Here is a 26,518-nt window from a genome sequence, read left to right on the forward strand (position 1 = left end):
TGCAAAGCATACATTGGCAGTTCTTCATCATGGCCAAACAGAACAAAGGCCGAGCTAAGCGAAGAATAAATAAACATCAACGAGACCACGCGTCCACCACAGTCGTCCACCCGAGTCTGCCGGAAGATACGTCGATTTCCACTAGCATCTCAGTCCCTACTGTCAGACTTAACGTAAATGACCGCGCGCCACCCAGCCGACACACCCGCAAACAGGATGACGACGCCCGAAGAGACTCAGTGCTGGAAATACATCAGGAATGGAATAAACACTCACGGGCCAACTCTGGACACCAATGGAAGGAGCACAAGAACTGGAATCGAACACCTCGTGAACATGCTTTGCATGCCCAACAGTGGATCGCATCGACTTGGATCAGTCAAAAGATTTCTTCCTCGATATGCTGGCGAACAGCTCAACGCCTGAACCTTCACGACCTCCTTTGCATACTCCTCTTGTTTACTTTAGCTTTTGGTGGTCTTAGTGTCATGGTGGAATACTTACTCGTCAATACCAGGGCATCTGCTGCTTGTTCCACTTCGACGGTCTTTATACCATTCACGGAGACCATCACATCTACAACGCCTGCTTCGGTCGCGCCAGGAGAAACCGTCGCCACCACTCAGAGCTCCTCAGTCCCTACATTGTACTCGACCATTTCCACTTTTACCACTACTGTGTCCCGTATTACCACAGTCACCGCGATTGCAAGCTCATCGACGCCACCAGCGATTACGCCCGCCACAACGACCGTGACTGCTACCGTCTCGGTCATCTCGACCGTCACAGCAAGCTCGCCGTTTACATCAACGACCGCAACCACTTCTACCGGTGGCCCTTCGTACTCCTTCTACGTCACGGACGGCAGCACTGTGTGGCAAAATGGCGTAGCGCCTTCCAGCGGCGCCTCTCTGGATATTGTCACGACGTCTGTGGCCGTAGTTCCAATGCCGGCTACCTTGCCGCCAACATCAAGCAGCTCTATGATGTCCTCTTCAGAGGCGTCCAGGCCATTGACGACATTTACGCCGCCTGCATACAGCTCGACAACCTTCAGCGTGTTGAGCTCTGCGCTGACGACCACATTGACCAGCACACATTACATCACTCGATCGCTCTCTCGAGTATCACTGCCTGCTGCATCGTCCCGTACTAGCTTCACTGGAGTGAACAGTGCAGGCTGGAACGCCTCGAGCACTCAGTTCGCTGCTGCGTCCACTCCGATCCCAAGTGCGTCACCGCGATTTACCAGGTTCACTCGGATGGTCTATTTTGGTCATAACGACATCACGACATCCACCAGTACACAGTTGGTCACGGCTACTATTGGCGAGCCTCCTGGTTCCAGTTCCTATACAGTCGCCTCTAGCCCAACGGGTGCGCCAGTGACGTTGAGCTACACGGTGGGCACCTCGGGTATCTCATACAGCACGAGCATCAGCTTTTCAAGTGCTCTAGCAGGATTGCCTTCCACCTACCCAACAGCAGCCGCAATGAGCACGCAGTTGTCCAACGGTACTACTCTGGCGACTTCTGTGCTGACCTCTGGTCAATCTGGGACTGGGACTGTAACCGATCCCTCAGATGGGATCCACCAGACTATCGGAGCTGCCAGTAGTCAAGAGGCGACAAATGAAATCTCCCGCTCGAATTCGCGGGTATACACCTCTCCCCTGGCAAGCAGCCAATCTGGCACATTCGCTACTGCGACTGTTCCGATTGGCAGCTCAAGTGATGCGGTGTACACCATCACAACTGTCTCCTCTGGATTGGGCACGACTGTCACGATCACTATGATTCGCAGTGCATCTACACCGACATTAACCGTTGTTGATGGCACCACCTACGGAGTCACCCCAAGCACAATTCCTCGCGCGTCAGCTAATAGCATTTTCACTCGTGTGTCTGTTTCACCAACCCTCATTGGAAGCCCCGGCGCGCTATCGGGCCTTAAGACCAGCCCGACGAATGGATTTACCACAGAAATTGTCCAAACTTCAAGTGCTGCTGCTGATCGCTCTTCATTCTCCCGCAACACGGTATCATCAGGACTGAATACGCTATTTTCTGGCACCACACAACCAAGCGCCTCTCGTGAGTCTATCGATACTGGCGCCGCAGCCTCACGGACTTCCGATCTAATCTCATCAACGATCTCGTCAGATCTGGTTTCCATGAGATCCTCCGAGACGTCTGCTGCGCTTGGCAGCTCCTCTTCGGTCCGTGCATTGCCAAGCTCTCCTGTCGCCAGCTCCGAAGTGAAGCCCAGCATAACATCCAGCGAGAGCACTGAGGTCACGACAGCGTCAAGAACGTCCCTTTCAAGTGAGTCCAGCGTCTCCACGAGCCCGTTCTCGAGTCGGTCGCCTACCTCACGAAACACTACCTCTCTCATCACAAGCACTCTCATGGTGCCTTCAAGTCCGACGACCGCTAGCCCGATTGCAAGCTGTGGAGAGCAGGGCAATTTCACAATGGACTTCGACTCGTTGCCAAACTTTGGCCGTCGTGTAAGACTTCACAAGCGCCAGAACTCCACAAGTAATGGCACAGTCCCCAACAGCGGCAACGGTACGACAGACATCACCCAGCAGCCTCCACTCGGCATCAGACCGTACAAGCACATGCTGTTCTCGGGTGGATATGTGTATGCTCCACAGCCAGTCGAGCCTTTCGCACCATCGTCGCCACCGAACGTCGCGGCCTTTCTGGCGAACAGCACTGGTCTCAAGGCGGGACCTGCACCGCCACTGCAGAATGGCCTCGAACCTGGTGAGATTGCCGACGGGCCTTACCATAATGGCAACCCAGCTTTCTTTTTTGATGCTCGCAGTGCTGCTCTCGGTTGCGATAGTCAGAGCACGCCATGCACCATGGAAGTCACTGGTTACACCTGGAATGATACCATGAAAGACGACGTGCCAACGCATGTTCAGAACTACACGCTTCCAGCATGCGAGGGCTACCGCAACTGTCAGCTGACACCGGTGGACTTCCCGCCAACCTTCCGGAACCTCAGCGGCATTCGCATGCGCGCGGTCAGAGGCTCCGAGCCTCGCACATTTTTCGTTGATGACATCCATGCTCGCTGGGCGGACAGTTCATGTGATGCAGGCATTGCTCGGGAGAATAGTGCGTGAGATAGTGAGGTGCAAGATCAGAGAGCATCAAGCGCATCAAGACGAACTCGCAATAATACTTCGAGAACAATTGAGGTGCAAAGTTGCATAGTGCACTTGCTTGTCGAGAAAGTTTTGACGTGCCGAGCAGCTTGAAGTGGAACGTTCAAGCATGCTTTTTCGGATTGGGCGGGAGTTGTCCATAGGCATGTAGCCCAAAACTGCAGTACATTACTGGATACTGCCGTGCAGTACAGTATGAGAGGGATATCTACGATCTGGAATCGTGGAAAAGGCCTGTATCTAGCGATTATAATCAAAAAGTTGTGCCATCTCATCCGGAGCGACCCATTTGCAGCACTCTGTTTTTTTGAAAGATGTGCAATCTATTCGTCATAGAAACCACGTACCATGGGACTTACACTCTACACGTCCATGATTATCTGGCCTTGGAATAGAGGCGAATATCGGCAGAGTGCGCTCAGTGGTGACGACCTTGGCATGAGGAGAATTCTCGAGGCATCTTGATCTCCCGCTTCCAAACCTCCCTCTCCTGTTCCACTCAGCGTCCTTACCTGATTTTACCGCAGCATGTCGCAGCATCGGGACGCCAACATGTTTGATGAAGATGAGCAAATGACGATGCCGAAGCGGAGCGCGAGACGTGCTTCTGTGGCAGTCGGAACTGGCGTCGGTGTCGGTGGCGGTGGCGGTCATGCTGTCACCAATCGCGACGCAGACGTCAGTTTCAAAGCGCGAGAGGTCGTTGACGCATACGCAGGGCATACCGCACCCGCCGCTCCTGGGTCTGCAAGGCAATCCTATCTCCAAGTCAGCGAGCCTACTACAAGAACAAGCAATCCCAAGGGCAAGCAGTCGTTCGACCCACGACTGTACGAGAACCGCTACGGCGACGCAGTCGGTGCCGCCGGTCACACGCGCAGGCATACGGTGGCCCGGAGCATGTCGACGAAAGATCGCGCAGCAGTACAGTCGCATCTACAAAGTGCGGCTGCGAAACCAGCCGTCCGAGGCCTAGCGCCGCTCCTCAGCGAAGATCCGCTTGCCCCCGGACCGCAGTCCATCGAAGAGAACGGTCCTGCAACGCCTGAGGACATCCAGCATTGGCTTGTTGACGTGCGCGCTACAATCTTGTCTCGGATGGGAGACAGAGTGATGCTTGATGGGAATACTGCCGCGCAGAGCAGCGGCATCGCGGCTCGACACGCCATACCAGGCAACGAAGATGCTCATGTCCATCAGCAGTATGATGAGCAGAACCTCGCTGCCACAATGCCGATGTCTCCGGGGCATAGCGCACCGATGAATCAGCAACAATTCTTTAGCCATCTCAGACGGCAGGCGGAGCAGGTAGTCATGGCTGCTGTTTCGTGTGACATACCGGACGACATCGCAGCTCAAGAGCTTCATGACTTGTGGGTCGCCATGAGCGATACCGACGCCACGGATACCGACGCAGAGAAAGTGAGGACCGAAAAAGATGTGAAACCACGGAGCAGACCTGCACTTGCTGTCCGGAAGCAGTCATTTCTGCAAGTGACGAGTCCTGAAGAGGAGGACGATCCCACTATGACCGGATGCTCATGGAACGCCCAGTCCAGACGAGGACAGCAGTCCTGCTCGCAGAAAAATGGTAACGCCTGTAGGATATCATCCCGTGAGCCCGACACCGAGCAGTTTCCGATGCCTACAAGATCCGGACCAAGCTCGCTACAGCCATATCGACGCGCTCTCTCTCCGCCTCCGGAGAATTGGCTGACAGAGGATCCGAGAAAAGACAGTCTGACAATGGCTGCGAACGGCACGCCCAAGGCCGCTCGCGAACAACGCGAATATCAGGACGAACCCTCTACCACAGCCAAGCGCAGTGCGGACGTCCTGGCAAGACTGTACTCGACAAAAACGACATCCTGGCAAGCCAAACAGAAGCCATCGCTAGGTCCATATAGCGCTTCGGCTGCCATGTCACAGCCAAGATGGTCTGCGGTCGGGCGTCCCGGTCCGTCATCCTCGAGAGTTCCGAGAGGGCGTCCCGATACTGCGATGGCTAGAGCTATGAATACTGATGAGAAGCGGCTGATGAGGTCGAGGTCCAGAAGTACCGTGCGGAGGAGGCGGCGAACAGCCAGCGCGGACTCTTCAATCTCAACCAAACCGGGGTCCTGTAGGCGCGAATATCAACCACTGTCGGCGAGGGCCGACCGCTCAACTTCACGTGTTCCACCGCCTCGAGCACGAGACCCGCCGTCTACAGCGCATCCCAAGCTCAGGCAATCCACATTCGCCAGAAGTCTGAGGCCCGATCCCTTTGGGCCCAAGCCGGAGGTCAGTACGCGGATGTCGGACAGAAACAATGCGAGCATAAGGGCAGCTCGCCAGGCGACTGATGCCTATCCTGGTGCAACCAGTCGTAGGGCGCCTCTCGAGACTCGAGACAGTCTATCCTCGCCTCGAACAGACATACGGAAAGGGCCTGACGCTACAATAGCTCGAGAGTCGACCCCCAAAGTGCCATGTTGGGAGCGTTTATCGCAACAGCCCACAACGTCCTGGTCTTCGAAAGGTAAAGCCCCGATTAGGAACGACGATCATCAACGTCATCTACGCAGTGACCGGCATGATAGGCAGCGCTCGATACATGCCAATCCCAAGCCGACCGGTACTGCAAGAATCTCCGTTGTGGGCGAAGATTTCGTTACAGCTATGGAAGGCAAAGTTTGTGATAAGTCCTTCGATGCTCAGAAGTATAACGTCGACGACGACTTCGGAGGTCGGACACGGCAAGATTCTGGACGCCGCGCTGTAGCTCCCGGCGTCACAGACCAGTACAGGCATGCCCAGCCTCCGGCGTCGTCACAAGACTTGGATCTCCCTTTGCCGATAGATCGTGACGGGAGCAGAACATCCTTTCACGAAGATATAGGCTGGGTTTTCAGTTCTACCGGCCAAAGGCATTTAGCCGGACATGCTTCGCCCAATGATGCACCATCGGTCCAAGCCAGGACTTCTTGCTCCAGTATTGCGGGTGGTCTACCAAGTCCGGAGCAACTCCAAAGCATGGCCGATCAGGCGACTGGATCGCGCGGCAAGCAGCCAGTGAGTGCAAGGTCAGTTGGTCCCGCAGGCGTCCACTTTGCCGAGTATAGCTCGGACATGGAATTCAGGGAGCCCCCGACCTTGATAGCAAAGACCAGAAATGCCATTGATAAGATCATGGCACCGCTCAATAAGATTGGCAATTCCTTCAAAGGGAACAAAGTCCCCGGACGTCCTCGCAGAGGGAGTACAGGCAGCTTAGTGGAGGATTTTGCAGGGACGCCCAGTAGGCTTGCTGATGGATTGATGTTTGCTGGCAACCCCGTCATCAGCCATGCGAATAGCTTGCGGCCAGAGCACAACCCAAGTGTGTTACGAACGCGAACAACGCGAACGAATATCTCGAACTGCCAGCCGCAAAATGCAAGAGCTCCGAGCTCAGGTTCGAGGGGGACGACTTATCCTGCTTTCAGGGCGCCACTTGCGACTCATATAGAAGAGGCTGAAGAGGAGCCGAGACCCGCAATAACACCAAGCACGGCCGTGTACGAACTGCCTGATACGAATATTGAACCTGATCTCCATTCAAGGCTTCGAGCAGCCGAGGCGCACCTCCGTGAGTTGCAGGAGAGCGCCGCCCAAAGGTCAAGGACACAACACGGCCAACGAAGACGATAGCTACAGCGGCAGCGGGTTCGGGATCAGGCGATTTGAGATTGCCAGAGAACCAATTGTCGAGATATGAGTGATGATGGCCATGTGCGTCTTTTGTGATATCCAGTACACCAAAGCGCGTCATTCCGGCTTGATGAGGAGTATATGGAACATGGTAAGGCGAGCGAGTTCCTGATACAAGTCAAATTTATACTGACCAGAGGCATCTAGGTGTGGAAAGCTCCAATGGTCAAGATGGTATAAGACGGTATACATGTACCGATGAACAGCAGACGCGTGAAGTAGGAGCAAGAAATGAACCTTGTCTGCAAGCGTCTTGGCTTGATCTGCATTGCCGAGGACAACACTACTGTACCTCAGTGACATGCACAACGTCACCTCCAGAACTAAATTCGAGGTGGTAATACTTGAGGTTGGAGGATACCTCCTACCCCCCATCGAGATACACTTATATCCGCCTCTTACGCGCCACTAATGTAATAGCATATATATACAACAGCTCACTAGTCCTTCAACATTTCCCTCCACCTCTCCCATCCAGACCACTTCTCTCTTGAACCAACAAAACGCCCTAATCATCATCCATAAATAATCCCTCCACTTCCACCATGCCCCTCACAACCCTCTACCTCCTCTCCCTCGCCCCCAACACCTCCATCTCCCAATACCTCCGCGCCCTCAATTCCTACCCCGTCAAACCCCTCATCACAGCCAAACCCGTCCGATGGATCATCACACCCGAAAAATTCTCTCCAGAACTCCTCGAAACCACGTGGGATCTCTTTCTCATCCTTGACCCTTCTACCTCTTCTTCTTCCTCTCCTTCTCCACCAAAAATCCCACAAACTTATCTCGGAAAAGACTGGATAAAAAATTCCTGGACTCTGACAGCAGGAATTCCATCTTCGCTTTTACAAGATTTCTCACAGAAGAATTCTCGCCTTTTATATCCTCAAGAGAACAATACCACTCTTCCGAACTTTACAGGATCCCTTCAAAATCCTCTCCTAGCAGACTCTAGTCAAAAATTAGAATTATCCCCAGATTTACTAGATTGGAGTCAAAAATTCTCTTCTTCCTCTTCCTCCTCCTCCTCTTCGACTTCTTCCTCTTCCTCCTCTTCGAGGCCCGGCCAAAATGGGGCAGTGAGCATGTTGAATTTACTAGCTTTTTGGCCCGGAAAAGAGGCACATGAGAGTTATTTGCAATATGGAAAGGCGTTTGGAGAGAGTATTGGGAAGAGGAGGGGAGGGAAAGCGAAGATTGTGGGGAAAGTGGTGGTGGCGGCGGGGGGTCAGGGGACGAGTCAGAAAAAGAGGCAGGAAGGAGAAGGAGATCATCAGGATGGGTGGTGGGATGAGGTGGCTTTGGCGCATTATCCGAGTAGGTTTCTCCCCTCTATCTTTCTTTCTACACGGACATGTGGAAACCTGAAAACCAAGGCGGGTTGTTCAAAAAAAAGTTCAATGTTTGTGCTAACATGTTTGTGCGTGAAACAGCCATTCATCATTTCACCGATATGCTGGCAAGTGAGGATTATCAAAAAGTGAATCACGAATTCAGACTACCGGCTTTGAAAGATACATGCATTCTGTGCACGACAGAACTCGATTCAGAGCTCAGTATTGATGAGGCGAAACTGTAGGATCAGAAAAAAAAAGAGTCTTTTATTCGCTCAGCTGCAGCCGCCGCCACCACATCCACCGCAACCGCCTCCTGCAAATAAATGTTAGCGATCGAATTTGCAGAATGGTGAAGCACATTTCGACTTGCCGCCGCCGCTCGTGCCGCCACCACCACTCGAGGGACCTATCAAAGTAGTTTTTTTAGCATGAGCATACATGTAGTATAAAAGATGGACATGACATGTCTTGCTCACCTCCGCCCGGACTTCCGCTTGAAGATGGTGGGATATAACCCTTGGGTCCACGCAGCTTTTCAATGCCTTCCATGACAGCCAAGACCATGACCTCCACTTCAGGAGCCAATGCTGCGTAGAGGTTCAACTGCGCAACATGTAATTTCCCGCCAGCAGTTTCCTCGAGAATGTGAACGTAGACTGCGGAAACCTGATGAGGGTGTTCATTCTCATTGTAGAGCGCCCAGTGCGCCCAATACGTGTCGGCACTCCCAATGAAATGCGGATCCTCGGTCCTAAAAGCGAAGAAGAAAAAAAAAAGTCATGTCGGGCTTCTCCTCAATCTCATTGCAAATACCCACGAAAAAAAAATGTGGGTTTCATCCAAGTAGAGGAATACTTACCGCTCCCATCGATACGTCTGATCTCCCACCTTGAACACCCGAGCCTCATTCAAATACCCCACCGTCCCTCTCGTTTTAATCCTGGGCCAAAAATTTTTCTCCTTAGCTCTCAACATCTGATTGCCATGTTTATCCAGCTTAGTAGCACCCGCAACAAACGGATCACCGAGCAAGACACCAAATCGAGTCGAATGGCGACCCGAGCCTCGACAGGCCGCGAGAATTTCTCCGGGCGAGCCATTCGCGTGCAGACGATGAATGGTGCTGATGTTGATGCCGAATTTCGCTCGCGTGAGATTGGTGTAGTAGAGAGGTCTTCCGTTCTCGCGGACTTCGTATATGCCGGCCAATGTGCTGCCGTGGGGGGAGATGATGTCGTAGGTTCTGCTCGGGGGGAAGACGGGTCCCGTGTAAGGTGGTGGACTCGGTAAGGAGTATGTGGCGCCCATGATTATGAAGATAATACGATGATGCGCTAGGTGTGAGAAGTTCAGGGAGGAGGATGGTGCACACTACACTATCGAGGACGTTGAGTCGTGGTCCATACAGCGATGAGTGCGGTAGTAGCGTTCCATGATGTATGGCATTGCGACTCCGGAGGAAGGCCCTGCTCCGTCCAGCGGCAGGACCAGCTGGAAGCTCAAATTGAGGTCGCTTACAGTGCTGTAGACGTGCTATGAGGGAATATCATCTCCAGTCACCTGCGAATGAGCCGATGAGCTGATGACGAGCGAAGAGCATCTCTGGTGATTAAAATCCGAGGGCTGGACGTGTAGTCAGTGTGGAGAAGAACTCCGGTCAATATGAAGAAGCAATAGTCATCGGACAGACAGATTTGGCCGAGGCTGCAACCTCTCCCGACGAGCGCACGACAATGATCGACAGCGCGGGAGCAGACATCGCAGGTCGGAAGTGCCACGAAGCTAGAGGTGTGAGACTCTTCAAGCAGCGCTTCGCCGTACGCAAAGACGTGAGGGACAGCAGTACGCATGCGCACTGGAACAGCTCATCCTCGAGCGAGGATGTCAGAAGGTTTGTTCAGAAGATGATTTGCTTTTGTCTATAGACTTGCATAATCACTTCTCAGCTACCACGCTGGAAGGAGGTGTCCGTGGGTATCATGTCCATGCCGCTTCTGTGCAAGATTTTCTCCTCTTGAACGCCAGACTTTCAGCAGCCATCAGAACCTTCCATCATCCATGCTTTTTTGATCGTTCGTGAAGCGCTTATGCAACGAGTTGGACAACACCACCGGCCTCGGTGATCTTGCGCTCGGCGTCCTTGGAGAAGTAGCGGGCGCGGACGATGAGTGGGATGGCGGGGATGCGACCCTTGCCGAGGACTTTGCTGTATCCGAGTGGGAGGAGGTCGAGGACTGGGGCAGTGTCGGACTTGCCGCCAGCGAGAGCCTTCTCGCGCTGCTCTTGTGGGACGAGCGACCAGAGCTGAACACGACTGATCAGCATGGCGCCGCGTCTCTCATGCCACCACATACACGGCTACTCACCTTGTCGAGGTTGATCACTGGCTTCCAGAATCCGTTTTGCATCTTGTGGAAGTATCGCATACCGACTTTACCGAAGTAACCCGGGTGGTACTTGTCCATGTTGGTACGGTGGTGGTGCTGACCACCAGCAAGACCACGACCACCGGGATGCTTTCGGTGCTTGCCTACGCGACCGTGACCGGCCGAGACGTGACCGCGGCTGTGAGGAGAAGAAGAAAATTAGTATACCGCTTCATGAGCGAGTCTGCGTTGTCGCGCCAGGTCGCCATTGGGAAGTGGTGTCGCTGGATTCGCGCATCACAAGAGGTCAAAGGTGGACATACTGCTTGCGGGTGTTGGAAAGACGGGTAGGCATATCGGCGGTGTTGTCGATGGGTGTGATGGAGAAACAGTGTTCAACTTCTGAAGCTGAATAGTGAAAGTGATGGGCCAGGTGCGATGGATTTGTGGGCTTGGCGCTTTATTTCCCATTGGTTCGCTTCCACGGACGCTAGCGGCTGTCGGTTTTCCATCGCTTCAGCAAACGATCTCATCGACAGCATCCTCGCTTCTTCTCGACTTTTAACTCCTAGGTTTGTTAACCGAAAAGTCTGTCAAGGTTGCGCGGTTCTACCGCATCATTTTGTCTCCAGCGTACCACCTTCAGCAGAAGCACTGCCTTCAAGCCGTTCTCGATCTATTCTCCAAGTCATGCAGTTCCAGGCACGTAGAGAATACTGCCTTATGCATTCTGATCCCGTGGCGCCCATGCTGGCTGACATCCTCGTCAGTCTTCAGATATGGGCAATGACTCGCTGAACATAACATAGGAGGTAGAGCATCTTCGTTGTTCAAGCGGCTACTGCATCACTGAAATCTTCCATCACGTCAACTTCGGGCCTCTGTCTTAGAATACATGCACTCAAGCTGGTCTGCATGCTGACCACGGCCGACTTTCATAGTCTTTTGGCACCAGTATTGGGCGGTGAGGTGCTGCTTCGGACGATACTGGCGTAGTCTGGATAGCTGGGAGTGCTTGGGGAAGAGCATACTGGTTACAAGCTGTACGCTATCGATCCGGTGCCATCGTGGCTTTTCCTCACCACTTATGTGTCCCAGGCTGTGGCAGCTCAAAGAGTCTGTGATGGCGGAGCGCATAGCCTATGTACGCTATGCGTGCAATGATGTTCTGCCCCATACATACCTAGGGTAGACTATGTGTGGCCGAGTGGAGGGACAAGAAATGCCAGAAGCATCATGAAGCCGTGACGCTTATGTAAGACATGATGGGGCGCGAGTCATGTGCAGGTAGGTTACCTAGTGCCTGCCTCCAATCCTCTTTCGATCATCATCAACGGCCGCTCATCGATGCCGTGGTCGCATACATGGAAAACGACTCTTCCTTCGCAGCTGACTCCTGCTATGTGCCTCTACTGGACGCGGAAAGGCTCGAGCAGTACGGTCCAGGAGGGCTACATCCAGTACACCTTGGCGACAAACTGCAAAATGGAAGATATCTAATCATTCGAAAACTGGGACACGGCGCTTTCTCTACCGTGTGGCTAGCTCGAGATTCGAGCTGTGAGCATTTGGTCGCCATCAAGATCATACGCTCTCAGTCGGCACGGGCTGATCAGGAGCTCCGCATGCACGAGATTCTGCTGGAGTCGAAGATGCGCAATCTCGCCCAAGACTGCATTGTTACCTTGCTAGACAAGTTCGAGCACATCGGACCAAATGGCAGGCATCTTTGCCTGACCTTTCCGCCCTTGGGACCAGATATCACGACCCTGTTCAGAAGCAGTTCTGGCGCCCGCCCTAGACTACCTTACGAACTATCGCGTCAGGCTGTGAAGCAGTTGCTGACAGGGCTATATTGTCTGCATGAATGTCGCATTGCCTGCGGGGACATTAATTTTGGCAATCTCCTGTTGACTCTCGACCAATCCGACCTTGCAAATGAAGAAGAAGAAGAGCTGAAACATCCAATGTCGAAGACGAGCGTTGCACCGAGTAAGCAGCAGCAATCGCACAATCCAAAGTATATCTGCGAGGACTTTCCGCTCGGAGAATATGTTGAAGACTCCACAACAGTCAAGGTGAAGCTTTCAGATCTCGGTGCTGCGTTCCCATTTCACGACCCCCCTAAACAGCCAATCGTGCCGCTCGCGCTACGTGCACCAGAGGTGATCCTGGACCTCGAGTTCGACCACCCTATTGACGTGTGGAGCTTTGGCTGCATTGCCTTTGAGCTGTTGATAGGTACTCCACTGTTTGCAGTGGCAAGTTCGCCCGTGATGACCGATGACGAGACCAATGATGATCACCTTCTGAAGATGGCCGGCACACTTGGACCTCTACCGCCAGCTCTATTTTCTCGATGGCCTCGTGGACAGAGGTATTTCAACTCCAAAATGGAAATAACCCGCACAGATGTCAGCGACGACCCAGTACCGCAGGCAGAAGTCTACATCGCTCCGACGCTGGAGACGATGTTCATGACAGGGAAATCAAAGGAGATGACCATGGTCGAAGCGAGGTCCGCGATCCGATTCTTGCAGCGAGCATTACAATACGAGCCCTCTGCACGCCCTACAATCTCACAGCTCATGGAAGATCCGTGGATCAAGGAGATCGAAGCATTGTTTTGATCGTTCGTTACTCCTTCATATCTTACACTCTCCAAGCAAGTGTCAATAGTAATGTATACTACATGTCATGCTCATCAGTTAATCACCGCTATAACAGATCAAATCGACACTTTCCATAAGTATCAAGTGGTAGGGAAAATAGGAAACTTGCCACCCCGACATAGCCGCCTGTCTCAGGTTCAAATAAGCCCTACGCGAATCCATTCCTCGGCACTGCTTGCATCTCAAACCTCCCTATGGGTAAAGACACTCGCAAACGAGCTGATAACGGTCGCTATACTCGCACTTCTCGGTATTGCGACACTCCACTCTCCTCTACTCTCGAATCCTAGCGATCTTGCCCGCCAAACCCCTTCTTACTACTGGACAGCGTGGTCTGATGCGATCAAGCGAGAGTCTTCGCTGGGTGGACTCTATCGCACTCTCCTCTGCTCTCCAATCCCAGCAATCTTGCCCGCGAAAACCCTCTTTACTACTGGACAGCATGGTCTAATACGATTGAGCGAGAAGCCTTAGCCAACTGGGCTGCGCACGTCGTCCTTTTGGTGCGGCGGCGGGGGCGTGGTGGCCACCCAATCCATGGAATCCGGTGTTCGGTGTCCACTCGGCTTGGGAGGTGGTTTGGTAGAGTATATATACCTATGGTGAGGCTTGTGAATTAGGAGAAAGGGGTTTTTTACATTTCACAAGACGGCAAGTACGATGGAGATTGGATGTTTTTTCTGTGGTTTGCATGCTTATCTTGAGGTACTCGTGTAATGTGTAATGTCCATTCTTGTGCTTCCTCATTGGTTACCTGTACATATCCTAAGGTACTCCCTGAGTTGGCTTGTAGGACGTCTAGCTTTTATTCAATTTGCTTCAGCACTCACTTCAAACCAAAACAACAAAACAAACCCCTCTACGAGCAACACCACCAGCCCATAAACCCCGCAACAATCGCCGCCAAACCCCCAGATGAAAAACCCCCACCCAACTAACTCGCCATCTCCCATCTCCCTCTCCCCAAAGTCCCCCTCCTCCACCATCCCCAAAAATTCCCACCTTTCCGCCCTCTCTTCTCCATAAACTTTCTTCCATGACCTGACATCTTCATCCCAATGAGACTCTCTTCCTCCGTATACTATCACCACCACCACCACTACCAACCCCCAAAGAAAGCTTCACTCGTCACTTGCAATAACAACAACACAATAGCGCATCGATAGGCGAGACTGTCATTTTCCGATCGCGCGATGAAATATTGTTTTTTCCAGCAAGAAGAGGGGCTGCTAGGGAGGCTTAATGAGTAAATTAGCCTTTTTCGGGGGAGGGGGAGGAGAAGGATGTATCTTGTAGAGGTTGTAATAATTGTAAAGGTAGTGATAAAACCACGGCTGAATTGCTGCCTGGGTAGGGAAGTCTTGTTGCTAAGGAGGTGTAGGTATAATAGGGTTATAGCGTCTACTGTTGAGAAAGAGAAAGAGAGAGAGGAGGGGGGGGGGGGGTTTAGAACAAATGCAGAGTTAGAGGGGTGTGGTATTTGATGTCTGTCGTGTTAGGGACAAGTTTGAGGGATTGACCGAAGATTTGTTCGCGGAGAAGTCGGATTGTGAAGGGTTTTTTCTATGGGCTGGATATAGCGGTGATGCTTCATGAAGCTGATATAGGTAGCGTTGTTGTTCGCTTGTGGTGGTTGGTGGAAGTGCTGATCAGTTCTGTATTAGGAGAGATGTAGAAGAACGAGGGCTTGGAGAGAGTATACGGATGTATAGAAGTTATAGGTTTGTTTGAGGATGTTGTAATTAGAGAAGAAGAAGAAGAAGATAGAAAGAGGACCTTTTTTTAATTTGTCCCTCTAGGTAGGTTTTACTTGTGAATTCCTTTTACTCGGAAACAATCCTATCTGAATAGGGAACTTACTTACCTAACTATTATAAGCTTGAACTACCTAAAGTAATTATAAGATGCCCCGATTAGGTAGGTATAATTCATATAACTTGACCTTTTGTCTCCTTTTCGGAGAGTAATCTTTTTCGACGAGAGTAAAGTATAGCGGGGAGCGGAGTGAAGTTGCTTCGAGGATAGTAAAGCTTTACTAAGGAGTAAGTTAGTAATAAACTATATGTAATAAGGAATACTTCTCTTACTTGAGCTATTTCTAGGTACTAGTAGCAAGCTAGGGTGCCCAAACAACTCTTTTACTCAAATATATAGTCGACGATAGCGAAGATAGAACGAGCGCAATATACATACCTTAGACAGCCCCCGTACTAACCACCTCACCGAGTCCGACTTCGAAAGTGCGCACTGCTCAAATATCGACAACAATAACCCACCTGAGGACCCCTACGCACGCACGCACGCACTTCAGACATTCAGAAAAAAACATTACATGTATATCTAAGCTATACCAATTCCATACATCCAAAAACGGAGAAAAAAACTCAACTATTAAACCTCATCCCCCCCACAGGAACAACCACCCTCTCCCACTCCTCAATCGCCAACCTCGCCGAAACCGGCATCGGCCTCTCCTCTCCCTCTCCCTCCCTCCCCATCTCCTCTTCCCCAACCTCCCCATCCGCCACAGCCCCAAACCTCACTCTAACGCCCCCCATCCTCTTCACAATTCCATGGCAGCCCGTCGCAGAATTCACATTCCCCATCAACGGCGCACCAAAAGCTTTTGCCGTCTCGAGCGGACTCATAGAGATTTTAATCCCCAAAGTCCAATATCCGTAGAAAATGGGTCCGACGGCGAGAATTGCGAGGAATTCGATCAGCGCGGCTGCTCCGAACCATTTGAGGTCTGAGTGGAAGACGTTGAGGGTTAAGGTTTGGTTTGCTGGGATGGTTTGGTTGAAGGTGAGAGGTGGTGGTGTTGTGGAGTTGTTGGTGTTGTTAGCAGCAGTGGAAGCGGCGGATTGCAGGCCAGCACGAAACATGATAGTGTTGAAGCGAGCGAGAATATCCTCCGTAGGGTCACGAAAAGCAGATTCGCAGACTTCGGTGTGAAGGGCGTGGTTGAGAGAAAAGACATTAAAAGTATCTTGTAAAGGGACACTGATATTTCCGGCGCGGTCGGCGGATTTATCCGAGGGGCCGAGAGAGGCGTTGGAGAAGAATTGCGGGTCGAGAAAGGCGGCGAAAGAGGTGAAAGCGAGAGGTACAATGGGTTCGGAAGAGTTGATGAAACTGTTGTTTGCGACGGAGAGAAATTTGCCGGACCGCAAGGTGGATTGGTCGACGATGTCGTGTTTGATGATTATGTCGTATTCGAGAATGGCGGGGACGAGAGTACAGATGACTTCGTCGTAGTGGCCGGAGCAGTTGGTGAAGTTTGCAATGCCGACGAGAAGTTCAATTTCCTCGGGGCCGGTGAAGTTGGGGCGGAGAGAACTCTCGTAGAGTTGCACTGCAAAGACAGGTTTGGGGGAGATTTTCCGGGGCTTGTAACCTGAGCCCCAAGTGGAGGAGCTATTGGAGAGCATTTCCGGAGTAATGGGCCACGTTTTGGTTGTGCAATTTTGGACCAGCATACCGGGCCCACGGACGGCGGCAAGGCATTTACCTGTGCAGCCACTAATATTTCCACTCACGGTGGAATTGGCCAAGTCTTCATTCAGTACCTGGTTGGCAGCTTCACTCGGCTCAATGCCATTACTGTCACGAATCCCAGACCATCCGGCAGGTAATTCTGGAGAGAGCAGAATTTGTAACGTGGCAGGCTTCGTCTGGGTCTTGGAGACAACCGAAGATGCCTTCTGGAGCAGTGGGCCATCAATCACGAGCAAAGCGGACAAGATGGTGGCGAGGGCGACCAATTTCGCGTGGCGAGCATTCATGACCGCACGAAAGAATCCTTGACTCGCTTCCCAGTGAGTGTGCAGCTGCTGGAGCGTGTTCCCGCGAGAGGCATAGTACCACCAAGCGAGAGGAGCCGCCTGGGCGAGCGCAAACTGGACAGTGGTATTGCAGACGGCGGCAAACATGGCCAGGAATACACTCGGTGACCAGGGCCAAGTCTCCGTGGATTGGCCATCAGAGCCTACCAGTAGGGCCATGGATGCAACGACGCAGCTCGTGGCCACGAGGAGGGAACCGATGCCGATCAGTGGTAGAAGTCGCATCCAAGTGGGTATCCATGCGGGCTGTTCTTCATTCTGTTGCATCGACAGGCTGCGGATTTGGGAGACGAGGCCTTTTCTCTCGCTCGACGCTTGTGCGGAGCCATCGGTCTTGGATTCGGAAAGAGAAGTGCGCCGTCGCGATAGGGGAGGCATCTTTTCATGTTAGATGTGGTTCCGTCACTACTACTACTCCAAACGGCGCTGGAAGGTGATGTGAGAGCATCGCTTCGACGACAATACGATGTATATATCCGCAGATAGCATTGCTGCCACAGTCGCCAGGAGAGAGTTTCAGAGGCTCGAGTGTTGTCAGGGTAGCAGGGCAATCAATGGGGTAGACCAATGAGCATGCCTCCGTTGCACACCCATCCAAATTGTCCCATCGCCCAAACTGGTGATGACTTCAGCAGCTACCTTGCATGAAGATGGGACAACTTTCCAATTGACATGTGAGTAACCTCTTTTTCTGCCCCAATTGGGCCAACTGGCTGGCTTCTCCTAGGATCGCTTCGGAATGCAGGCTTCTGCGGATAGACGGATTCGAATGATATGCCCTCGTTCACGGTCTAGGTTCAAGCCTATACAGTAGGTATGCCGTCCTCGAACCTCAGCATCCGAAAAAAAAAAGAATATGCAAGGAGGAGCCGTGAAGCCACCATCGGCAACAACATAGTCGCCACCTCTCACTGCGCAGTAGGTAAAAGCTGCAACGTAGCATTATTAGATGTGGATGTGTCTAAGCCTCTACAACGTGGCAACAGATGAAACGAGATTGTTTTGGGGAGGTCAATTGTATGTGCCTTGGTGCCTAAGAATGTCAGCAGTGAGCACGGTACTTCCATCACATGCATATGGGAAGTTGCCGACAGGGCTGCCCATCCTAATTAACAGACTTTGGCTCAAAGGAGAATAAGCTCATAGGCCATGGGCATGCTTGTGCACAGATTTCTCAACCGACTGGTGAATGTGTCCCTGGTGTGCGGCATATGTGAACGACTTGGGCCTACAGTTTCGAAGCTCCAAGAACCTTTTTACTCATTGCAGTTTCTCGGCAGGAAAGTCTGTTGTGAATGGGAACGACGTGGAAGACGGGGAAAGCGTGGGGTGTGGAGTAGAAGTACATGTAGTATAAGGTCAGGTAGGTGGTCAGGCTCGCTTGGCTGTGAACGTGATCTCGGCCGACCTGTTTCCGCAAGCAAGGATTCTGCAGCTCAAAGCCAGGACCAGCCGTCTGAGAAAGTTTGCTATAATTTCTACTTGCAAGCAGAAAAGGTTTCCATGGCTCCGTCTGGTGGGTGAAAACTGACAAGGAGTAGCAGAGCGAGATATTATGCCGCCGCTGATGACTTCATCACGCCACGAGCTTTTCGAGTGCTCCCTGGATCACTGCATTTGCCTTATGAACCCGTAGTTGAAGATACCAGGTCGTAGCCTGGTAGGAACAAGCAGTGGTGGCTACGTCAGTCCAGACTTCCCTGATTCCGCCTCGAAGCCGCGAACCTCTTCGGCCATGTCAGAGTCCAACAGCTGCACTGGATGTCGTTCGGTGTCTGGAGAGTGGAAAGCTTGGAGAGTGACTGACGAGGCGACGATCACCAGGGCTGGTATCCCTGAGCTGGTTGTGCAAGCCATGATGGAAAGGTGAGGCCCCGTTGGGACAAGCCAGCGGCAAGACTACCTCCGTTCCGGGTGGCCTGTAGCTGGCAGCCCATATGTGGAAATGTACGTATAGCCCCACATAGGGTGTCAGCACAGAGAAGGCTCAACCGGGGGAATATGTTGTGGAAACGATCATAGTAGTCCAGCTCTCGAGCACTCCTCAGCAAGTAGCGCGCCATGTATGATCGATCCCCTTGTTGTAGTCGTCCCAACTTCCCAGCACCGGACTCGAGCGGCCAGAGACTGCGTCCTTAAGCTTTCAGCATGTCCTTGATGCACTCACGCTCAGAGAGCGAGCACACCAGCTTTGGTGACATCCATAGCATGACCACAGCCAAGTAAGTGACAGTTCTGTCTGCAGTGCCACGGAGCATACCGCCCCATGTTGCAAATGATACTGATCACTCTGCCAGCTCGCGCAGTACCCTACCAACTGAGCCGGCCATCAACGGCAGACCACAGAAGATTGTAGACATCATCTGCAAGCTCAGTAACCCCCATGATGTCGGAGCTCAATTTGTACAAAGCTTGAAGTGCACACGGATCGTGTCTTGAAAAGGGATGATCGTAGAGCCACCTCCAACTCGGAGGTTGGGCCATGCTGCGGGCATGGCATATTTGCGGCGGAGGGAGATGTTTCGTCGGCGGTGGGCCAGCTAGAGCGGTTGGAGCAGATTTAGCCGCTGTCTTGGGCTCCGTTTCCTGAGATATAGTAGATGATGTATGCCTCTTCTGCCGTGTCGACAGAGAGGCGAACTCGATGCCCTCGAGTACGATCCGAGAGCTTGTAAAGGATTGGCGCGTGCTCGCTTGCTTCCACTAATGTGCCAATGAGTGCCCGACTGCGTCGACGGACAGACCGACTAGCCCTAGCACACGAGATCCGAGATCGAAGCTGTGGTATAGTCAATCATCGCCTGCCTCACATACACTGTTTCTGTTCGACTCCCAGCCTCAGGAAAGTGGTTGGCGGTTCATGACCAGGCTCCGGTGTGACGGGTCCCGGCAGAATCTCTCGCATCAACGTATTGACATCGTTGCCGGCGTTCTTGGCATCTTCCCATTGACGAGGATAGCCTAAGGACACTTCCTCGAAGCGGACGCCGTCAATCCAATCAGTCCGCCTGACATGCAGATGTCCCGTCACCACGACTTTTGCATGGAATCTCGTATGCCAATCATTGGTCTCCTTGGTACCGCACCACAGGCTGAAGCGGGGGACTCGGGGTATATATACAGTATCCTCTCGTAGGGGCCAATGGTTGATGAGCACTAAGGGCAAGCCTGCCGCAGCCGCTTTCTCGAGCTTGATCTCGGCTTCAGACACGAGACGTGTACACCAGGCATCACGTGTCGCATAGGGATCTGGATGAAGCAGCGTCTCGTCGGAGGCTTGAATGCCTTCTTCCAAGGCCCAATCGAGTGCTTGTTCGCGCGAAACCTCGGGAGGGCGGAAGGAGTAGTCGTACAAGGTGAAAATGGGGCAAATGACGGCTTTTCCGGCGGAGCCATCTTCATTCTCGTAGTCCCAGGTCATATAGTCGTCCTCTGGCGTCAGGACACCATAATGCTGGGCGATCTTGACGCAGGCGTGGTATTTGGCTTCCCCGCGCAGCTGCCTTTCTTCCTCGCGCAGGGAGGATAGCGAGCTGGTATACAGCTCGTGGTTGCCGGGAACCCAGAAGACATGCTTGTATCGCCGGGTAGCCTTTCGAAATGCTAGTTGCATATGCTCCAAGGACTCTCCGACTGTTGCGTGATTGTTGTTATTATGTCAGCTGTGCCCGCCTGGCGGCTAACTTAGTAGGACGAAAACGTCCGGGGAGCATACCATCGCCGGCTAGGATCAGGCCGTCATCCTGTCGATGCTTCAGCTTGGCCCATTCATCTCTATTCGACTTGAAGGATAAGTGAATATCAGCAATGGCCCACAACTTGGGCATGTTGAGTGCTGTCCGGTCGGTAGAAAAGGTGTTTCCTCGCCCACTCGTGCCGCGGGTATATTGCGCTACGGGGAGTTGTGTTATTCAAGTAGTTGTTGTTATTTCGACATGGTGCTCCAGCGGGGGGGATGAATGTCACGGCGGAGGCGAGGCAAGGCGAGGCGAGGCGAGGCGGACAACTAGAACTACCAAGTGTTGTGATGAGGCGTCATGCTTTGAGCAGGTTGTGTTGGTGGTGGTGGCCTGAGGATTGCTGATGACCGCGAGATATTATTCTCTTGGCAGACTCCATCTTTCCCGTCAGGTAAAGTACCATAACTACCGTACATGTACCCCTTAGGGCTTTTATAACCTCGACTCAACTAGGATATAATATATTCGATGGCAGCTGCCCTGACCCTACCTATCCTCGTGTCTATAGCACTGCCATTGTTGAGGGAGAATGACTACGACGACGACGATGACACTGATTCTACCTGGTACCATCAGGCAACAATAGCCTCCTGTGCACCACCCAGGCATCCAGGCACCAAGGCAATGACCAGACCACGCGGCGCGCCGTGGGACACGCCAAGAGTCTCGCCCATCGCTTGCGCATCTTTTCCTTTATTCCCTCTAGCTCCGCCCAAACAGCCACAGCCGCTGAGACTGTCGGCGGGAGGCTCAAATGGCGCGGCGCCTTTTCCATTTCGGCGCCAGCAACCAGGAGGAGTCGTCACGGAACAACAGAACGAGTGTCAAGTCCAGCAAACAAGCACTGGTAGTGTACGCCTCCAAGTCGTGGTGGGTGAACAGGCTGACCGGCAGCAGGCAGGATGAAGCTTCAGACGGGATCACATCTGTCTGGCGCTGCATCCTTCACCCTCCGCTGCGAGATGCAAACGACGGGCCTCCATCCCCAGGCGCAGAGGCAGGCCCCCAGTCTGGCAGTCTGGCAGTTCCCCCAGGCCAGAGGCCCCAGCAAGTCTGAGAGCAAAGAACAACGCACAAACGCAGAATTACAGATTGGAGCCGAGCCTCGCCTCGCTGCTTGGAGCGCGAAACAGGCCGCAGACAATGCAGCCTAAACATAGCACGGAAACCTGCACTAAACGGGACGTGACGCCCTCTCATCCAATCATTCCCCAAGAAAAGCGGTGACTTTCCAGCTTGCGTGGCACTCGACCCTTTCTTTCTCCAAACTGTCTCGTATTCCTTTTTTCAACTGCTTCGTTATTTTTGTTGTCATTCAGCTCAGAACGTGTCCGTACAACTGTTCCTCGCTCTCCGCTGCTACTCTCGTTAACCTGGGGGTGATAGGTCATTCACCCTCGTTTTCGGTCCCTGTATAAAGCCCTTTTTGGCGTGCTTTTTAGCACCGACAGGGGTTCTTGCTAAAAGGTGAAACACCGGATATCGAGGTCCAAGAGCGTCTGGAACACGAGCTCCATCTCGTTGCCTTCGACTTCTCCGTGCAACGCAAACAACCATACAACCATACAACATCCACCCGACTACTATCTTTGACGTGACGAGCGAAGGAAACGGTCCTTTCATTCTGGGGCGAGAGGCCTCTATCGCCTAATATGCGGAACAGTCGCCACCTTCTCCTTCCCCTTGCACTCAGTGCGCTGCCGGCCAGCGTACTCGCTGCAGATGTGCTTTCGACCGATGGTTACTCGTTATGTTCAACCTCCGACAGCGTCTCCGTCCAGGCTCTCGACGTTTCTTACGACAAAAATACCAGAGAAATCACTTTCGACGTTGCGGGCACGAGCACAAAAGAGCAAAAGGTGCTGCTGAACCTCGTGGTGACAGCATATGGGAGACAAGTGTACGAAAAGGATTGGGACCCGTGTGGGTCGGAGCAACATGTTGAGCAGCTGTGTCCGATACCAGCAGGATCTTTCGCCAGCAAAGGCTCGCAAATCGTACCAGAGGAATACGCCAGCCAAATACCCGCCATTGCTTTCAGCATTCCCGACTTGGATGGGCTAGTGAAGTTGCAGGTCAAGAGCGCGGACGGAGGGGCAGACATTGCGTGTGTGCAGTCGACAGTGTCGAATGGAAAGACTGTCAACCTGCCAGTCGTGGGCTATGCCGCCGCTGGTGTGGCTGCGGCTGCGCTCGCGGCGAGTGCGGTGGGTGGTGCAGTTGCTGCTGTCGGTGGCGGAGCGGGTGCATCTACACCATCTCCTACCTTCGGTGAGGTCATCGGATGGTTTCAGGGTATGGCGATAAACGGCATGCTTTCGGTACAGTACCCCAAGGTGTACCAAAGTTTCGCATCAAACTTTGCCTTTTCCACCGGGCTAGTGCCCTGGGGCCAGATGCAGACGGCCATTGATCAGTTCAGAGCCAAGACGGGAGGCAACATCACGCACAACAACTACGAGTATTTGAAGAACAATGTCACGCTGGTCCACACGGACGACTCCGGAAACTCCAGCCTCACCAAGCGTGCCCTGGATACACTCTTCCTGTGGGCGCGTGATGGCACAACGACATCCATCAACGGAACCTCGACTGATTTCAACGGGGGCAGCGGCAGTGCGACGAATGAGTCGACCTCAGCAACAAACAATAAAGATCAAGAATTTGTTTCCGGCATCCAGGCCTATGTGGAGCAGCTCAGCATCCCGTCGTCCAACACTTTCATGACTGTATTGCTGGTGTGGGCTATTGCGGTCGCAGCGATTATTGTCCTGATCCTTCTGTTCAAGGCGATCCTCGAAGGCTGGGCACAATGTGGAAAGCTCAGTCCATACTTCGAGTCCTGGCGCAAGCGATACTGGTGGCGCATGGCCAAGGCAATTACCAACCTGGTCCTTCTGCTCTACGGATCATGGACACTGTACTGTGTCTATCAGTTCACGAGTGGCGACTCATGGGCTGCGAAGGTCCTGGCGGGCGTGACTTTTGCCCTGTTTACTGCGCTCCTGGCCTTCTTCGCTTTCAAGATCTGGTCGATCGCGCGTCAGGCCAAGAAGATGGAAGGCGATGCGTCGAAGCTCTATGAGGACAAGGACCTCTGGATCAAGTACTCGCTCTTCTACGACAATTACAAGAAGGGATACTGGTGGATCTTTATGCCGACGATTGTGTACATGTTTGCGCGTGGGTGTATCATTGCCGGCGCAAATGGTCACGGCATGATCCAGGCCGCAGGGCAGCTGATTGTCGAGGCCATTATGCTCATCTTCTTGCTGTGGACAAGACCCTACCAGCGCACGAGCGGCAAGTGGATCAACATCAGCATCCAAACAGTGCGCGTGTTGTCTGTGGTGTGTGTCTTGGTCTTCGTGCAAGAGCTCGGCCTCAGTCAGACCACCAAAACTGTGACGGGCGTCGTCCTGATTGTAGTACAATCCGTGATGACAGGCATTCTGGCGATATTGATCGCCGTCAATGCCATCATCACCTGCGTCAAAGAAAACCCGCACCGACGAGCCCGCAAAGAACGCGAAAAGATGAACCGAGACCTCGACGCTCTCACCCCCCTCGACGCACGAAACAGCTTGCTCATGACGGATGTCAAGCACCCCTTCGTCGACGAAAACACATCGTACAAAGCTGCGCCCATCGTATCTTCCTCGCCATTCGCGCCTGCGAGAGGCCGCTACGATCCCGTCGAGCGGCAGCGAGGGAGACCAGAAACCCCACCTGGCATCTTCCACGAAGATGATCATCTGATTGCGAGAGCGGCGAGTATGGGTGCCCAGGGCCATTTCCGAGACCAGAGTCGTGGCTCTTCAGTATCACGAGACCTGGACTTGGAGCGCGAACCACGTTTACCCGATATCCACTATGGACGAGCATCGTAACAGCGATGATGGGTTGCATTGCATTTCCGCATGTTTTCTTTTGATATCTTGTGACACATTTAGCGACCAAACGAACGACACCTTGAGCAGCTTTTTTTATCATCTTTTGGTTTCTTCTCTCTCTATCTCTCTCAGTGGGGATTCTGGTGTAAAAAAGCGCATTTCACATCGCATCATTCATTGTAAACAGAAGAAGAAGAAGAAGAAACGGGAGTTTTGGGGACCGGACCGAAAACTTGTGAAACTTTTCCCGCATAGTACTGACTTGTAACTTAACGGATGTCGCATGGGAAGGAAAGAGAGGGAGGGAGAGAGAGAAGAAGAAGAAGAGAGACAGACAGACACACAATGAGACATACTTCTTGTGCACCTAGAAGAAGAAGAAGAAGAAGAAGAAGAAGAAGAAGAAGAAGAAGAAGAAGAAGAAGAAGAAACCCATCCCTCTTTAGGAGAGAGAGTATGTGTACAGGTAACTTACCTTAGTAATTATATCTTCCAGTCTTGCTTTGCTTGATGGAAATGAATCAAACCAAATCAAATCAAATCAAATCACATCACATCAATGACGGGAATTACTACAACGCAACGCGACCCAAACCTACCGTATCTTCTACTCCTAATATTCTTTTATCTATATAAATCATCATATCATAACATTTGCACATATTCCATCTTTTGTCACATCATTTCCCCCATCTTCTTCCAACCTGAATAATACCCAAGGTAGTTTATCATTATCATATCCCCGTCCGTCACCTCTCTCGCCTGTCTTGTTTTCCTTCTTCCCTTCTTCCTTTCCCTTCTTCCTTTTCATCCTGTCCTACCTAGCCATTCAAATACTCCCCCACCTGCCTCTCATAAACCTTCTGCAACAAGTATTCCGACTGCTTCTCTCTCAGCTGCAGCAGTAGGAGCGAATGAGGGGATTTTTTGCTCTGATGATGATGATGATGATGATGATAGCTTATTGATCCTTCTTTTTCGTTGCTGTTTTCTTCGTTGGTTTCTTCTTCTTCTTCTTCTTCTTCTTCTTCTTCTTCTTCTTCTTCTTCTTCCTCTTCCTCTTCTTCTTCTTGTTTCTCTTGCCGTTGTTGTCGATAATTCAACTCTCTCAGCGAAAGTTTCGTAGGAGAAGGACGTCGGCGGAGCAAAAGTAACGGAGAAAAAGAGGAATTTTCGTGTCGTTGTTGTCGTCGTCGTTCCTTTCGAAGAGACTTCTTCTTCTTCAAAGAGGAAGTAGAAGAGTCCGAAATGCTACCACTGCAAATCGGCAGCTCGAAAGTTTTCGTCGTCGTATCAAAAGAAGAAGAAGAAGAAGAAGAAGAAGAAGAAGAAGAAGCAGAAGAAAAACTCCTGCTACAGCTACTGCCGCGACTACTACTACTACCACCAAAAGAACTTCTCGTTCTTGTCGTAGTAGTACTAGCAGTAGTAGATAATACCCCCGACCCCATCGAAAAAGTCGAATAACAAGTATAAAACGAAGAAGTTTCCGACAAAGGAGTATGCACCGATTGCGAAAATGACGAATTTGCAATTTTCGAGTTGTTGCGGTGTTGACAATTGGTGGTGTTTGCGGCGGTGTTGCTTCGACCAGTCAAGAACAGACATAAAGAGCATTGATGGTCGATTTCGGAGAGATTTTCTGATATGAGTCGGTGACAGACTGCTGGGGAGTAGATGCCCATTGTCGATCGGTCGGTGGTTTGTCTTTTCGAGACTGGAGTGGTAGTTTTTGAATGAATCGTACG

General features: G+C 52.2%; 12 protein-coding genes across 12 annotated transcripts; 7 read left to right on the forward strand and 5 right to left on the reverse strand.

Annotated features, from left to right (window-relative positions):
• Window positions 1–2,429: 2,429 nt before the first annotated feature.
• SEPMUDRAFT_27039 (uncharacterized protein) lies at window positions 2,430–3,125 on the forward strand (the record flags this gene model as incomplete). The annotated part of the gene is made up of 1 exon (XM_016908421.1): window positions 2,430–3,125. A coding segment is annotated over one exon (696 nt), but the record flags the coding sequence as incomplete, so codon positions are not given.
• Window positions 3,126–3,710: 585 nt separating this feature from the next.
• On the forward strand, window positions 3,711–6,854 carry SEPMUDRAFT_107956 (uncharacterized protein; the record flags this gene model as incomplete). Its single annotated transcript, XM_016900708.1, has 1 exon — window positions 3,711–6,854. The coding sequence occupies one exon, from the start codon at window positions 3,711–3,713 to the stop codon at window positions 6,852–6,854; it is 3,144 nt and encodes a 1,047-aa protein (XP_016760559.1).
• Window positions 6,855–7,459: 605 nt separating this feature from the next.
• Window positions 7,460–8,656, forward strand: SEPMUDRAFT_85431 (uncharacterized protein; the record flags this gene model as incomplete). Its single annotated transcript, XM_016910381.1, has 3 exons — window positions 7,460–8,131; window positions 8,168–8,234; window positions 8,351–8,656. The coding sequence occupies 3 exons, from the start codon at window positions 7,460–7,462 to the stop codon at window positions 8,494–8,496; spliced, it is 885 nt and encodes a 294-aa protein (XP_016760560.1). The 3' UTR covers window positions 8,497–8,656.
• A 1,223-nt stretch (window positions 8,657–9,879) lies between these two features.
• On the reverse strand, window positions 9,880–11,001 carry SEPMUDRAFT_149116 (60S ribosomal protein L27a). The gene is made up of 3 exons (XM_016905352.1): window positions 10,944–11,001; window positions 10,621–10,819; window positions 9,880–10,558 (listed from the first exon to the last, which is right to left on the reverse strand). The coding sequence occupies exons 1-3, from the start codon at window positions 10,973–10,975 to the stop codon at window positions 10,340–10,342; spliced, it is 450 nt and encodes a 149-aa protein (XP_016760561.1). The 5' UTR covers window positions 10,976–11,001; the 3' UTR covers window positions 9,880–10,339.
• Window positions 11,002–11,984: 983 nt separating this feature from the next.
• SEPMUDRAFT_65515 (kinase-like protein) lies at window positions 11,985–13,723 on the forward strand (the record flags this gene model as incomplete). The annotated part of the gene is made up of 1 exon (XM_016909723.1): window positions 11,985–13,723. One exon carries the CDS (start codon window positions 11,985–11,987, stop codon window positions 13,248–13,250), a length of 1,266 nt encoding a protein of 421 aa, XP_016760562.1. The 3' UTR covers window positions 13,251–13,723.
• A 1,953-nt stretch (window positions 13,724–15,676) lies between these two features.
• On the reverse strand, window positions 15,677–17,515 carry SEPMUDRAFT_156167 (uncharacterized protein; the record flags this gene model as incomplete). The annotated part of the gene is made up of 1 exon (XM_016907660.1): window positions 15,677–17,515. The coding sequence occupies one exon, from the start codon at window positions 17,513–17,515 to the stop codon at window positions 15,677–15,679; it is 1,839 nt and encodes a 612-aa protein (XP_016760563.1).
• Window positions 17,516–18,088: 573 nt separating this feature from the next.
• SEPMUDRAFT_85444 (Metallo-dependent phosphatase) lies at window positions 18,089–21,072 on the reverse strand. Its single transcript, XM_016910382.1, has 2 exons — window positions 20,853–21,072; window positions 18,089–20,770 (listed from the first exon to the last, which is right to left on the reverse strand). The coding sequence occupies exons 1-2, from the start codon at window positions 20,962–20,964 to the stop codon at window positions 19,944–19,946; spliced, it is 939 nt and encodes a 312-aa protein (XP_016760564.1). The 5' UTR covers window positions 20,965–21,072; the 3' UTR covers window positions 18,089–19,943.
• Window positions 18,714–18,994, reverse strand: SEPMUDRAFT_117034 (uncharacterized protein; the record flags this gene model as incomplete). Its single annotated transcript, XM_016901302.1, has 2 exons — window positions 18,714–18,794; window positions 18,863–18,994. The coding sequence occupies 2 exons, from the start codon at window positions 18,992–18,994 to the stop codon at window positions 18,714–18,716; spliced, it is 213 nt and encodes a 70-aa protein (XP_016760565.1).
• Window positions 19,286–19,576, forward strand: SEPMUDRAFT_117035 (uncharacterized protein; the record flags this gene model as incomplete). Its single annotated transcript, XM_016901303.1, has 2 exons — window positions 19,286–19,359; window positions 19,435–19,576. The coding sequence occupies 2 exons, from the start codon at window positions 19,286–19,288 to the stop codon at window positions 19,574–19,576; spliced, it is 216 nt and encodes a 71-aa protein (XP_016760566.1).
• A 559-nt stretch (window positions 21,073–21,631) lies between the features above and the next one.
• On the forward strand, window positions 21,632–22,031 carry SEPMUDRAFT_117037 (uncharacterized protein; the record flags this gene model as incomplete). The annotated part of the gene is made up of 2 exons (XM_016901304.1): window positions 21,632–21,729; window positions 21,779–22,031. 2 exons carry the CDS (start codon window positions 21,632–21,634, stop codon window positions 22,029–22,031), a joined length of 351 nt encoding a protein of 116 aa, XP_016760567.1.
• Window positions 22,032–22,189: 158 nt separating this feature from the next.
• SEPMUDRAFT_149118 (TRP-domain-containing protein) lies at window positions 22,190–25,303 on the forward strand. The gene has a single exon (XM_016905353.1). The coding sequence runs from the start codon at window positions 22,530–22,532 to the stop codon at window positions 24,765–24,767; it is 2,238 nt and encodes a 745-aa protein (XP_016760568.1). The 5' UTR covers window positions 22,190–22,529; the 3' UTR covers window positions 24,768–25,303.
• A 288-nt stretch (window positions 25,304–25,591) lies between these two features.
• On the reverse strand, window positions 25,592–26,455 carry SEPMUDRAFT_107964 (uncharacterized protein; the record flags this gene model as incomplete). Its single annotated transcript, XM_016900709.1, has 1 exon — window positions 25,592–26,455. The coding sequence occupies one exon, from the start codon at window positions 26,453–26,455 to the stop codon at window positions 25,592–25,594; it is 864 nt and encodes a 287-aa protein (XP_016760569.1).
• Between the last annotated feature and the right edge of the window lie 63 nt (window positions 26,456–26,518).

The sequence above is a fragment of the Sphaerulina musiva genome (assembly GCF_000320565.1).
Source record: "Sphaerulina musiva SO2202 unplaced genomic scaffold SEPMUscaffold_5, whole genome shotgun sequence".
NCBI lineage: Eukaryota > Fungi > Ascomycota > Dothideomycetes > Mycosphaerellales > Mycosphaerellaceae > Sphaerulina > Sphaerulina musiva.

Bases quoted from the DNA above. Each gene is read 5' to 3' on its own strand.
- SEPMUDRAFT_149116 (XM_016905352.1), bottom strand. From the start codon at position 10,975: ATGCCTACCCGTCTTTCCAACACCCGCAAGCA. The intron at 10,820-10,943 runs GTATGTCCACCT...TTCTCCTCACAG, and splicing joins CTTTCCAACACCCGCAAGCA to CCGCGGTCACGTCTCGGCCG. The intron at 10,559-10,620 runs GTGAGTAGCCGT...AGTCGTGTTCAG, and splicing joins CAGTGATCAACCTCGACAAG to CTCTGGTCGCTCGTCCCACA.
- SEPMUDRAFT_85444 (XM_016910382.1), bottom strand. From the start codon at position 20,964: ATGCCCAAGTTGTGGGCCATTGCTGATATTCACTTATCCTTCAAGTCG. The intron at 20,771-20,852 runs GTATGCTCCCCG...ATCACGCAACAG, and splicing joins CCTGATCCTAGCCGGCGATG to TCGGAGAGTCCTTGGAGCAT.
- SEPMUDRAFT_149118 (XM_016905353.1), top strand. From the start codon at position 22,530: ATGCGGAACAGTCGCCACCTTCTCCTTCCCCTTGCACTCAGTGCGCTG.